This window comes from Camelus dromedarius, chromosome 31 (genome assembly GCF_036321535.1).
Source record: "Camelus dromedarius isolate mCamDro1 chromosome 31, mCamDro1.pat, whole genome shotgun sequence".
NCBI classification, from domain to species: domain Eukaryota; kingdom Metazoa; phylum Chordata; class Mammalia; order Artiodactyla; family Camelidae; genus Camelus; species Camelus dromedarius.
The window spans coordinates 18,897,644-18,911,077 of NC_087466.1; the positions used below are offsets into that span (position 1 = coordinate 18,897,644).

General features: G+C 59.2%; 1 protein-coding gene across 2 annotated transcripts in view; it reads left to right on the top strand.

The window, feature by feature from the left end:
* The window catches only part of MLXIP (MLX interacting protein), a 53,278-nt gene extending 40,452 nt beyond the window's left edge, over positions 1-12,826 (top strand). The window contains exons 7-17 of one of the 2 annotated variants that reach the window (XM_064481252.1): positions 459-548; positions 1,134-1,225; positions 2,178-2,832; positions 3,238-3,359; positions 3,462-3,642; positions 5,060-5,184; positions 5,732-5,836; positions 5,934-6,061; positions 6,238-6,361; positions 7,464-7,593; positions 8,184-12,826. In XM_064481252.1, coding sequence (XP_064337322.1) covers positions 459-548; positions 1,134-1,225; positions 2,178-2,832; positions 3,238-3,359; positions 3,462-3,642; positions 5,060-5,184; positions 5,732-5,836; positions 5,934-6,061; positions 6,238-6,361; positions 7,464-7,593; positions 8,184-8,305 — 1,874 coding nt within the window. In that variant the 3' untranslated portion in view covers positions 8,306-12,826. The remainder of the gene's footprint in view (positions 1-458; positions 549-1,133; positions 1,226-2,177; positions 2,833-3,237; positions 3,360-3,461; positions 3,643-5,059; positions 5,185-5,731; positions 5,837-5,933; positions 6,062-6,237; positions 6,362-7,463; positions 7,594-8,183) is intronic. The other variant, XM_064481253.1, reaches the window with a different exon arrangement.
* Positions 12,827-13,434: the final 608 nt, after the last annotated feature.

Sequence of the window (13,434 nt, forward strand, 5' to 3'; positions counted from 1 at the left end):
TGCCAAAAAACAGAAGACAGTGGGGGGTTTGGTCTGAACCAGTTCCACATTTCTGATACTGTCCCCTCAGCAGTGCCTGGCGGAATGACAGGGCCTGTAACTCGTGCTCGAGGAAATCAGATGGGTTCTTGGGATGGCGCCTCACCTGGCAGTGAGCAGCCGTCTGGTTAACCCCTCAGAGAGGGGCCCACAGACTGAAAATTCGAACGGGATAGGGGAGGTCTCTGCTGTTCCCCGATGCTCAATTTACTTTTCCTGTGAAAACTCTCTTTCCTGCCTTCTGAGGGTGGAGAAGGCCCATGAGCCAACAAGAAACCCCAGCCAGCTGCCTGCGCTTCTCCTTGGAAGAATCTAGAATGTGAGCAGGGCCAGGAAGATGCTTTCCAGGCCCTCTGCATGTTCCTGCAGCACAGTCTGAGAAGGCAAAATAACTCTTGTCTCCTTTCTGATTCTTACAGCACATCTGGGAAATGCAGACATGATTCAGCCGGGGCTGATTCCTTTGCAGCCCAACCTGGACTTCATGGACACTTTTGAGCCTTTCCAGGGTGAGGACAGGGGGCAGGCAGAGAGCATGGCTGCCTGCGTCTCACTTTGCTCAGGACAGAGTGGAGGCGCTTCCCCAACCTAGAGGGAACTGTTAGAATGGGCCAGGGGGAGGACTTAGAATTTTCCCAGACCTGCTTTCGTTTGTCTGTTAGTTTTTGGTGGTAATTGCAGGGTCTGGGAAGTGTTTCTGGGCCATTGTTCTCTCTCAAGGAAGAGAGCGTCTCATTCTGTCTCAGAGCCTCAGGTGTGGCCCTGACCGTAAGCAGTTCTCCCTCTGGGCAGCAGAGGGCGCTGACGACACAGCTGCCTCCTGGCAGTTCCCTGCAGTTAGAACTGGTCCTAGAGCTCCCGCCATTGTAAGGACAGGTGCCACCCAGGCCTGGGAGTGTTTCAGTGCCCACACTGGTTGCCAGCATGTGCAGCTCCAATCAGAGGGCCTCTTTCTGCAGAGTTACCTCAGTGGAATGCCCTCTGGCGTGGCATTCCTCGGGCTAAAGTAGGGTTCAAAGCCCGATTTGTTTGTATCTTGATTCCAAGAAGTGTTGGGCACACAGAACTCACCGGCCCCCAACGTTGTCTTTCAGACCTCTTCTCTTCCAGCCGCTCCATTTTTGGCCCCGTGCCGCCTACACCCGCCTCAGCACCTGCAGCAGATCCCAACAGCCCGCCTGCGCAGGTAGGGAGAGTGCGAGGGAAGGAGCCCTGGGCTGGTCAGCAGACCTTCACAGCCATAATCAAAGTCAGAAGTGGAGTGCTGAGGGTCGCTAGATCTAGTGCTGACCTCACGTGTGACGCGCAGGGAAAGGATTCTGGCCCTCCTTGAGGGTGTCCTTAGGTACCCACGAGGCGGGAGACTGTCAGTAAACATATGCTTCCACCCGAGTCCCCATATTACCCATGTGCAGCAACCTCTGTTTGCACCAGTCAAGACAGGATTAGTGAGACAGCAAAGGAAAACATGAATCGCCAATAAAAAGTTCATGTATTTCTTTTGCTTTTTACTCAGCACTCAACGCAAGTTGGTTACCAGGTACTGGAGCCACAGATGGCTCTTTGCCCTTAAGAGACTCTCATGCTGGTGCCCAGATCCAGTCACTCACCCACCCGTGACCTGGCCCCCTCTCCCTCCATCAGACTCCGGGAAGACTTTCTTCTATAGAGACTGAGATCGGAACAATGGATTCCTTACAGGGTTTCCCTTTTAGGAAGAGGTGACCCCTGTCTAGAAGTTGATATGTGAAACTGTCCTGGCGGAGCCTGGTGAGCAGCTGCAATCCAGGCTGCCCCTGGTGTGTAACAGAAGATGGCAGGGGCTTTGGGGGGACCCCACTGGACTCCAGAAACAAGATATTCCCAGGCCGAGAGCCAAGTGTGTGCAGAGAGCCCCGGTGTTTGAGCCCTGTGTTATCACTGAGTTCCCAGGGGAAACAAGACCCGGGGAGACGCAGATCCATCTCCCCCAGATTAGCAGTCCCAGGGACGGGAGCTGTCACCTCTGTCCTTTTGCCCAGGGCGCCATCCCAGATGCCCAGCGTACAACGTTGGACTTTGTGGTGTGCAGCGCTAGGGCGCGTCTCGAGCTGGGTGACTCCAGCATTTGTTCCTCACTTCTTCTCTTCCTTTCCCAGGAGGCCATCCTGCCAACCCCGGCTCTCCCCAGCGTGAGCCTCCCTGATGGCTTCATCGCCGCCCCTGTGGCCACTGCCCTGGACCCCATGAGCGGGCAGGGCTGTGAACCCACCTCCCAGCCCGGAGACCCCTTTATCCAGCCCACAGACTTGGGTCCCTCCGCGCCGCCGCTGAGTGTCCCCCAGCCTTACCTCCCTGTGTTCACCGTGCCCTTGCTGCCTCCCAGCCCCGCCCCAGCACCTCTTTCCCCCGCCTTGCCACTAGGCCCTCCTCCTGCCTCTGCCCTGAACTCCCCAACTGCACCCGCCTTCCTGCAGCCACAGAAGTTTGCTGGAGTCAGCAAGCCACCCTCCGTCATCACCCACACGGCCTCTGCCACTCTCACCCACGATGCCTCTGCCACCACCTTCAGCCAGAGCCCGGGCCTTATCATCACAACCCGCTATCCCGCCCCCTCCACGTCGCCCTGTGGCCTGGCACTGTCGCCAGTCACCCGGCCTCCGACGGTTGGGCCTCCCCAACCCCGTCTAACTTTTGTGCACCCCAAGCCCGTATCCTTGCCTGTAGGGAGGCCCAAGCAGCCCCCCAAAATAGTGCCTGCTCCCAAGCCAGAGCCTCTGCCCGTGGTGTTGAAGAATGCTTGCATTGCCCCAGGTGAGTCAGGTGGAGGGTGGCCAGGGCGGGACAGTCCCCCGCACCCCCTTCCCCAGGGTATTTCCCGTCCCTGGGGCTTGTAGATTCATGATGCACACACACTGATGTGAAGCAGAAGGGTCATGGAATGCTGCATGCATATGCTCTATTTTCTATTCTGTGTTCTTTTAAAGTTAGTCTCAATCCAGTTTGAAAAAACATGGTCCTGGTCATCTTCCTGATAATAATCTGTCCCCTCCACGGAGAAGCTGCAAAAATGTAGCTTTGTCCCTCTGGCCCAGCAGTGAGGGGGCGATGTCTCAGTGGGAGCCCCCCATACAGCCTGGGTGGGCCCAGGTTTGGTGTGGGCATCAGGAGCAGTCCTGCAGCTGGGGCCTCCACCCTCACCGCCCCCTGTTCTGGCAGCTCCCTTTCCAGGACAGCCGCAGGCGGTGATTATGACATCAGGTCCTCTGAAGAGAGAAGGGATATTGGCTTCTACCGGGTCGCAGTCCAACGTGGTCATCACGCCTGCTGCCATCGCCAGGGTGAGGAGGCCCCGGACAGACCCTGAGCATCCTTATAACCCAGCGTGCCCTCACCCACATGACCGTGGCCAGGGGTGACCCCTCTCTCCTATGTCACCTCAGGCTCCTGGAGTCACAGACTTCCACAGCGGCATCCTGGTGACAGACCTCGGCCACGGCTCAGGCAGCCAGCCCACCCCCGTCTCGCGGCTCTTCTCTCCCAGTGCAGTGCAGGACTCCCTGGTGAAGGGCGAGCAGGTCCCACTGCACGGGGGCGTTCCTCAGGTCCCTGCCGCCGCCTCCAGTGAGTGTCCCCCCGGGTGGAACAGTTGGGACTCCGTAAGTGGAGTGAGTGGGCCCGCTCCTGGACTGGGGGTGCTGCCGTGGGTACCCGGGGTGGAGCCTGGGCTGCCAGGCCAGGCAGTGAGGTCTCATAAGCTGCTGGCGGCCCGGGCTAGGGACACGCTCAGCAAGGGGCAGGACAAACCTGCTGTGGAAAAACAGCAGGCGTGTGGCGGTGCAGGCAGCTCAGCCGCCAGCTCTGATCCAGAGAAGGGATGGAGGAGTCCTTGTCTCCAGTTTACGTGAGCCTAGGGTCGTAGCCATAGGAGCCCCGGCCCTGTCCAGCACCAGCACTGTTGTCCCCTGCCCGGTGCCGGTGCTGCGCCTCTGGGGCCCGTCCCTTCTTGCTTGGTCTCACGCCGGTGACACAGTCGGGGTAGGACCCATTTTTCCAGTGACATCTGAAGAGCCAAGAGGTCAGGGATGGAAGGTTTTTCCGAGGCTGGGGGTGGGGGTGGAGCCAGATGCCACATCAGGAAGGGGGACCAAAGTGCCATCTTGTCCCCGGTGAAACCACGACGGCTGATCCCAGAGCTCTTTGCAGCACTGGCCTCCCTCTGCCTCGGGGACACCAAGGAGGGGATCTCTACTTACAGGGGCCAGACAGAGGGACTTGTCCCAGGACAGATTTCGAGGAATAAGGCCCCTCGTCTGGAAAGATGAAGACACAGATTAGCTGTGAGCCAGGCCCTGAAATACCGTCGAGGGGCTCGGGTGAACGCCGCCTTGCCCACAGAGGTGTGGGACCCAGAAAGTTAGGGCATCCCAGGGGGCTTGCGAGCAGCGTGAGGCGAAGGGTCAAGCAGAGAGGGCCGGGGTCGAGGCCTCTGTGCCGTGCAGTGGGACCTGGTGGCATCTCCTGAGACTCAGGGCCTGGATTGCGCTGGCCTGGGCCCCTGGTTTTCTCTGTTGTGTTCTTGGGGGTAAAAGAGTGTTTTTTGTTTTTTTTTTTAATAAAAAAAAATGTTGGGTGGGTAAGATTGAAAAAATGTAGAATTTAAAGAACAACAAAAACAGAACAGACACCTGTGTCCTCAGCACCAGGGTGAGGAACTGGAGCCTTGCAGACACCAAGGAGCCCCTGGCTCCTCCAGGCTGCTTTGTGGGAGGCAGCCGGGAGGCAGGTCTCCTCTCGGCGCTCCCCCGCGACCTGTGACAGGCAGAGCTCAGGCAATGATTCCACTCCACACCCACCCCTCACCCCTGCCAGATATTGGCAGGATGTCTCTAGTTTTTGCTCTGGGGCCATTATGGGAGGTTCAGGGTGGGTGTCTGTGTCTTGGGACCTGCTGGGATGAGTTCTCTGCGAGGCTGGTGCAGCCCTGCCGAGCTCACACCTCCGGCCTGTCCCTAAGGTGGGGGGTCTCTGCTCTTCTCAGGTCGAGACTGCCCGAACTCAGGGCAGGCCTCTCCGTGTGCTTCAGAACACAGCCCCAGTCCTCAGTCTCCCCAGAACAACTGCTCAGGGAAATCTGCAGACCCCAAAAATGTGGCTGCTTTGAAGGTATCACTCGAGTCTTAATTCCCTTGGAAGGATGGGGAGACAAGAATACCAGGGGACCTCTGGGACAGCTGCGTCCCTTACCAGAGACACGGGAAAGACCCACGGGCTCCACGGGTGTCTCACCAGGCTGGGGCAGCGTCAGAAACAGATGTTTGCTGCTTTAACTTTGAGCTTGTAGGCTCCTCCCACTCCCCACCCACCACATAGCCCTGTGGTGACCGTGGGTCCTGAGCCCAAGAGACAGCACTGAGTCCTGTGGAGCCGGGGAGGGGAGGCAGCTGACCTGGGTCTGCAGAGGAGAGCTGTGAGGGCGGCGGGGAAGGGCCGATCGGCTGTGATCGGTCCTTGCTGTGCTCTGTTCTGCAGGGGTGGTTTTCTTGAGCCCTGTCCTGTCCCTCTCCTGGCTCCTGCTGGAGCCTTTTAGCTTTCTGTCACCCCACCTTCCACCTAGCTCTCTATGGCCACAGGGTCCTATTCTGGGCACCAGTTTGGGACAGGTAGGGAGAAGGGAGGGGGCCCTGTGTTGCAGTAACAGTCAGTTCCCCAGCAGAACCGGCAGATGAAGCACATTTCAGCTGAGCAGAAAAGGCGCTTCAACATCAAGATGGGCTTCGACACCCTGAACAGCTTGATCTCTAATAATACCAAGCTGGTAAGTGGCCTGGGGGGGTCGTGCGGGCAGGGGAGCCCACAGGACCGGCAGACGCACAGGGTCACCGTGGCTACCCTGACCCGGCCGCCCCTTTCAGACCAGCCACGCCATTACGCTGCAGAAGACCGTGGAGTACATCACCAAGCTGCAGCAGGAGCGCAGCCAGATGCAGGAGGAGGCCCGGCGGCTGCGGGAGGAAATCGAGGAGCTGAACGCCACCATCATGTGAGTCTTGGGCCTGGGGCTCCGCTCCAGGGGCCGGTCCCCTCCCTTGCCTGTCCCTGAGACGTGGCCGGGTCCTGTAGTTGCCTCCTTGCTCAGCCCGGCAGCTTTATGCCCTCCTACGCCCCAAGACCTGCCCGCTTGGCACCCAAGCTCCCCCAGCTCTTCTGTCATTTCAGCTCCTGCCAGCAGCTGCTCCCTGCCACAGGCGTCCCCGTCACCCGGCGCCAGTGTGATCACATGAGAGACATGTTTGATGAATATGTGAAAAGCCGGACCCTGCAGAATTGGAAGTTCTGGATTGTATCTTTGGGTTTTCTTTACTTGTCCCCCACCTCCCAACCAGTGCACTGGAACAGCGGGCGCTGACCCTCTGGTTCCTTTGGGAAGATTCTCTCTCAGTGGTTGTCATTAAGTTTGCCAAGACAGGTAGTGCTGGTTTCTACCTCAGGAGGGAGGGGCCTGGTGAGGCCCATAGGGTGAAGCAGGCTGTCCCTGGTGACCGACTGTTCAGGCCTGGGGCTCCCTGGGGACGCAGAGCAGGCCAGCTTTGTGCTCTGGGTCCTTGGAAGTAAAGACAGTGCCGGAGCTGCTTGCAGGAGCAACAGCGTGTGCGGTAGGATCTGGTCTAACGTGTCCTGGCACCAGCTCTGTCCCCGCAGCAGCAGGGAGTGTGGTGCCCCCACAAACCAGGACCCACAAAACAAATACAGAGCCTGGATTTGAAGGCAGATCCCTCCAGGCTGTTCTCTGCATTTATGCCACATGGCCTTGACTGCTGTAACAAGATGTGTATGCCTCCCTGCACTTGGCCTTCCGGGTGGCAGCAGGGCCCTTAGGGGGACAGCTCTGGCCTTGTCACTCCCCACCCAGCCTCCGCTGTGCCTCCGAACAGACACTCTGCACACGGGCAGGGTCGGCTACCACACCCCAGCCTTGGGTCTGCTGGGCTGAGGGGGGGGTCACACGGGAGGAGCGACTCCAGCATCGGCTCTGGCAGGGCAGGTGGTCTCTGTGTGCACTAAGGGGCGGGTTTTGAAAGAAGAGATGACAGACAGCAGCCCAGTTCCCCTGCTTTGCTCTGGTCCTGATTCCAGAGCGGTGGCAGGGAGGAGTCAGGACCTCTGATGGCAGGTTCCTTGTCAGCAGGCTGAGGCTGGGGGACCGTGGTCGCAGGCTGAGGCTGGGGGACCGTGGTCACAGCCTGAGCTCAGGAACAGTTAGGAGCTTTTAGGGGAATGGAAGGACACATGCCTGCGTCTCTGTCTGTCTGTGCAGTTACTTGCCAGTCCCCAGGGGAGCCAGTCACAGGCAGGCCTGTGACTGGACTTCACTCTCTCCGCGCTGGGTCTGTGTCTCCGGCCCCGTCCTCGCTCACCCTTTCTTTAACCCGAGTGCTGTGCAGTTCAGCGTCATCATCAAGCCGCTGTTTGAGTCTTTCAAGGGTGTGGTGTCCACCAGCAGCCTGGAGGAGCTGCACCGGACGGCGCTGTCCTGGCTGGACGAGCACTGCTCCCTGCCCATCCTCAGGCCAAGTGAGTGAGGGGCTGCATGGGGGCCATGGGGCGGCGGGGGCTTGGCCAACCCCTTCACACTAGTCCTGGAGCGAGGAGGGCCCTCAGCCGCAGGTAGTGCTGCAGAAAAACCCAGGGTCTGCGGACAGCCACGCAGCAGCCCAGGCAGGAGGGTGAGGCTGAGCCCCAGGCACCCCCCGAGGGCGGGGGCGCATCTCCCAGCGCCTGTCCTTGGCCCCCTCCCGGCAGATTTACTGAGAATCTACTGTTCGCCAGGCCCTGTACTGAGATGAGCCCCTGTGATAACTAACAGCTGTGCCCGTTTACTAAGGTCGTCAACACGTGATACTAGAACAGGGGGACAGGCAGGACCAGCCTGGGAGGCTCTGCCGGCCTGCAGGGTGGGGGACAGGGTTCCAGAGTTGTCCCAAAGGCCGAGGCGTAAGTGTGCAGACCTCAGCGGAGGGACTCCTGGTGTTAGGGCCTCCCCTGCCTCAGCGGGCGTGGGAATCACTGCACGGTGTCCGTGTGAAACCGTACGTTCTGTCCCTTGGGAGGCGGTGGCTGGCGTGTGTGCCGGGTCTGCAGGCCGACCCCCTCCTGTCTTGCAGCCGTGCTGAGCAGCCTGCGGCACCTGAGCACCACCACGTCCGTGCTGACGGACCCGTCCCAGCTGCCGCGGCAGGCGGCGGAGGCCGTCGCCAGGACTGGCAAGAGGTCCGGGGAGTCATAGCGAAGCTAGCGGGCACGTGGCTGCGCGTGACGCTGTGGAGCCCCTGCCTGCCTGCGGGGAGGGGCCTGCGCCCCAGGCCTCTCCTGACGCAGAGCTTCAGGGCCTCTCTCCAACAGGGCCGCTCAGGACGCCGCGCTCAGGTCTGAGGCAGGTTCGGGTCCTGCCGCCAGCAATAGCCCAGCTTTGGGAACCCCTTGCTGTGAACTCTGACTCAGCGACCTCAGTCACCAACCTCCGTGCACTCGGGGCAGCCCAGCCCAAGGGGAGTGCCGTTCCTGTCCTGTCCTGTCCTGCTGCCGGGATGTCGGGGCTGCTGCGCCAGCGCCAAGGGCAGAAGGGGCAGGAGGAGGCAGCGCCTGCTCCCGCGAGTTAGGAGACGTGAGGGCCCTTCCCGGCTCCTGTCTTGAGACTTACAGACGTTCCTCCTGTCACATCTTGGGCACTCGCTCACCCTGCCCGTGGGGCGGTTGGAAGGCAACCTTCCTCCCCCGACGCTGACCTTATAGCTAGATTGGGTGTCTGCTTAGGCTTTGCACGGGCGACTGCCTTCTCCCACTGCACGGGCTGCCAGGGAAACCCCGCAACACAGTGTGCAACACAGTGGGTGTGCATGCACGCGGAGGAGAGCAGAAGCACACGGCGGAGCTGCTGCAGGCTTGGAGAGCCCCTCGGGCGGTGCTTCCATCTCTTACGACTGCGTTCCACTTGGTGTCACAGCTGTGCTGATGTGAGCGTCGCCTGGCGGGGGCTCGGTGTGGTCCCTTCTCCCTCGTTCTCCACCTGCGTCCCAGCCGCAGTCGGGCCAGCGGCAGTTTTGATGGATGCTGCTCACCCTTCGGGTGCAGCGAGCGTTTGAAAGCCCAGGCTCTGTGGTGCTGCTGTCGGCCTGGTCGCCTTGTCCGGATTGCTTAGCCGGGAGCCCCAGACCGTGACAGTTCTCAGACCAAAGACGCCACCACGCCCAGCGTCTGCCCTGCCTTGTGTTTGGAGGCAGAAATTGAATGTTGCCAGCAGAAGTCCTCGGGGCTGTCTCTGGGCATCTCCCAGGTCAGACAGTAAAGAATTCCACCAGATTCAATCAGGTCGGGGGCAGCGGGCTGTTTCCCAACGTGGGAATTGCGCTTGGAAGGGTTCGGGGGTCGTGGCAGGAGGGGCAGTTCTGCAAGGGCAGCTCCAGGTGGAAGGACGCTCTCTAACACTCAGGAAGCCCAGCCAAGGGTACCTTCTCGTTGCAAATGTGCTTTTCACGTCCTGCTGTGAAGTTCAGAGGCCAGCAGGCTTCCCGTTCAACCCCTGTCCTCTCCACCCAGGCAGCACTGGGCAGGCCAGGGGTCCTGCTGGGCTATGCAGAGCACAAGAGCCACATGAAGGGGTACCATGGGCCACCTGCGGAAGTTCGGATCCCTTCCAAGGCTCCCACTAGTTCCTGGGGGCCTGTGGAAGGCGCCCCTGGGGGCAGCTAGCCCCACCTCAGCCTCGACTGACGAAGGATGGAGGCGGGTCCTCTCCCTGTCCAGGCCATGCCACCACGTCTGCCACAGGTCACAACCGGTCACCTGCTCTCTCGTCTGTGCTCCAGCCCCTCTGCCTCCCCAGAAAACGTGTTTACAGGCCTCCTGGATCACTCTCCTGGGGGCGAGCACAAGATGCGGCTGAGCCAGCCCTTAATTTCCACTGGGAAGTGGGGCGAGAACTCGGCCTTCCCCCAGGATGCACACAAAGTCACCCTTCAGAAGGGGAAGACCAGTGTGGTAAGAACTCCGCGAGGCTCGAAAGGGAAAAAGGAAAACCAGAGGCGATCCCAGCTGTGAGGGCTCGTGGAGGGCCCAGCGTTCGGCCCGCCCCAGTTCCTGTGCCTTCGCCACCTGCGCAGGTGGCCGCAGAGCTCGGCCCTGTCACGACCTCTCCAAAATCAGTAGCTTTCTCCCCACCCCTTGCTGGGAGTCTTTTTCTAAAAAACTCCTTGGGATATAAAATTGGCCTCTTGCTTTGGCCTACCTCTCCCTCTCTCCCTTTTGCTGACTTAACGTTTGTGATTCTGTTTTGTGAAATATTTAAGGCTGTTAGGACGTGTGAGGCTTTGACGGGTGTGTGCGTGCGTGCGTGTGTCCCAGCAGACAGTTAAGATGGATGTCTTGTTTAGAGTTACTTACTTAAATCCATTTCTCTCGGTGCTCACCATTATCACGGCTCTAGGGCCATAAAGCTATATCTCTTCCTACAGACACAATTGTTTCTTGCCCAGGAAGTTTTCTTGTTTTGGAATCTTGCCTGATAAGATGGGAGCCCAGCTTTGTCCTGTGTCCCGGGGTCGCAGGCCGGGACGTGGGGACCCGGGCGCTCTGCCAGCCGCCTGCAAGGGTGGTTTACTGATGTTCACTTTCCCCCTCCTGTCCCTGCTCCCGTAAAAGAAACTTCAAAATGCTGACACTTTGGAGGATAAGAAAACCAACCTGAAAAGAAAAGGGGAAAAAAAAAAGCCTGCGTGGCACATACGTCTCTGAAAGTGTTTCTGTGAAATCTTTCTGTGGCATCAGCTCCCTTCCCACTGCCGGTCGCTCTTTGACGATTAGTGGGAAATGCAGGGAGACCGGGGCTTTCTCAAGTTGGCTGGCTCATCCCTCCTCAGTCTCAGGCGGGTTACACACCAGCTGTCATCCACCAGGGGCCCTCGTCGGGCCAGAGCTTTCCGGCGGGTTTTCACAACGCGGGAAGCAGGCCCTGCTTCAGAAGCCACTGTTGCTGTGAGCATCGGGTCTCATGCAGGAGGGACTGGACGAAGTCCCCGCTGTGGTGTCCCTGGGGCCTGCGCGGGAGGAGGGCTGCCCCATGGCCCCCAACGTGTCCTCATGCACCTGGCTCCCTCTGCTTCCTGTCCTGGTGACCTGACCCCACCTCCCCTTCCTAGATAGAGGTCAGCCCTCAGGAGCTTTTTGCCCTGGCCGATAGAAATAGAAACTCAGAAACTTAGGGAACGTGGCGCTCCAAAGTGGTGCCCACCCCAGCCCCCTCTCAGCCTGGGTCTCTGCTCCTTGTGCCGGCTTTCAGCCTGTGTTGTGAGTCCCGAGGCTGCAGGCTTGTTGTCTTCAAGGTCACAGGTCTCACTGTGTCAGAGTGGAGCCGGGGCTGTCCCGGGGCCCATCTGTGCGCAGCCTGCACACTTGCTCAGGGCGGATCAGCCCGGCGCTGGATGACCTGCCCCACATCTGTTCTTTTATCCCACCCGGACTCCCGGGGGGCAGACCTGGAACATCGTCCCCACACCCCTCCCCTCCTGTGCGCACCTCGCTCCACCACGGTCTTCGTCCCACTGCCTGAGGCCCCCTAACAGCTGGGGTACGCCATGGCTCTTCTGTCTGGGGGCAAGAGTCGCCTTTCCCTAGAGACACCCCGCTTCCACCCAGTGCTTTGCCACGGGTGAACCCTGCCCGCCGCTTGTCGGAGCAGCTCTGCAAAGTGCTTCCTTTGGTGGTCTCGCCGAGGAAGAGAGCCGGGGAGCCCCGATGTGGGCGTGTGGGCAGCAGTGGGCCATGGGTTTTGGCTTGGTGCCCCGATGCCTCAAATATTAGAGGATTTTCACCACATCTGAGCACAGAGGACAGGAGAGCAAGGCTGGTGGGTACCATTCAGTGGTTGCCATGGCGGCGACCCGCTTGGTAGGCAGGTTTGGGGGACCTGAGGGGCTCCAGGCGCAGAGAGAAGCCACAGGACCCCAGGTGTGTCCGTGAGCATCACCTGCCCTTTTCCTTTTCCTTCTGAAGGCTTGGCTTCCCCAGCTCACCACACGGGAACTTTTCCTGTTGAATGTTGGCTTTGACTGGTGTGTGTGTGTGTGTGTGTGTGTGTGTGTGTGTGTGTGTGTTTACCTAATGGGATTTTTATTTTTGTGGAATTGGTTTTTAATTATGTAGCAGAATTCACCTCCAACTCCCAGTCAGACTTTTGGTTCCAGAGTCAACCCTGGGCATTGCTAATTTGGAGAATTCTCCACTGGGTTTCTGAACAGAGATGTATCGCTCTCAAGAGTTGAGGTTGTGGAGAGGGTTGGAAGAAACTGAAGTTTGAGACGATTCTGTAGTTTTACCTCCTGCAGTTAAAGGTCAGAAGGGCTCGGCCAGGGAGGCTTGACCCCTGGGCAGTGCTTCTGGCAAGGGAGCCGGAGGCAGCCTCTCCCCGCCACACCTGCTGCTGCTTCGTCCCCATCTGCTCACGCCGCTCCTCGTGCTGATTTTGTAATGCCACAGCCGAAACAGCACGTTCTTTTCCTTTTTGGGGTTTCGTTTTTTCTGTCGTGAGCTTCGGTGACTGTGTCAGGGCTCCTGAGGGAGACAGTCACCCCTCTTGGGCAGAAAGGCAAACCCCAAGAAGAGTCTTGCTCATCGGGGGCTCCCTCAGGCCTGCGCCGGCCCTTCATGCTCCACCTCGAGAAGCACGTTTCCACCAGCTGTGTTCAACACTACAATGCAGTTTAAAAACTATATTTGCATCCAAGACAATAAAAAGCCGTATTTTTTTTGAAAAGCCTGTGATGTGTGGTCTCTGCCACCCTGTCGAGCTGTGGAATTGCTGATAAAATGAGATCAGAGCAAAGTGATGCCCACGACTGACAGGCTTATCCCCGCCTTGGGGCGGGGGTGAGGAGAGAGGCCCGAGCGCCAGGCGCTCCGGAGCTGTGTCCCAGAAGACGGCGGTCCTGAAGGGAGGCCTCCACTGAAAGGCCAGTGTGACAGACCCTGCCCGCGAACTCACCAGGGCCTGAGGCCTCAGGCCTTTCCTGGTGGACAGAGTTCAGTGGTGCTGATGCAAACTGCCTGTGTCCACACGTGGAACTTGGGTAACCTGCAGCCTTTACAGGGTGGTCTTGAGGTTCTCTTGAAGTTAGTACCTCAGGTGCTCGGTAACCCGCAAGGCACCGCATTTAAGAAAGCCAGGTTATTACCAGCGTGGCCATGCCCACCCCAGCGCAGGGCCGGGCCTAGGTCGCGGTGGTGCCCTGAGGGGCGGTGGGCTCTTTGCTGACTCTGGACCCAGCACCGTAGACCGAAGGTGCTGGTGCGCTGTCCAGCAGGGGTGTCGCTTTGTTGTGCTGAGACCTGGATGATCTCTGTTTAATCTCAAAGCTTCTCTTT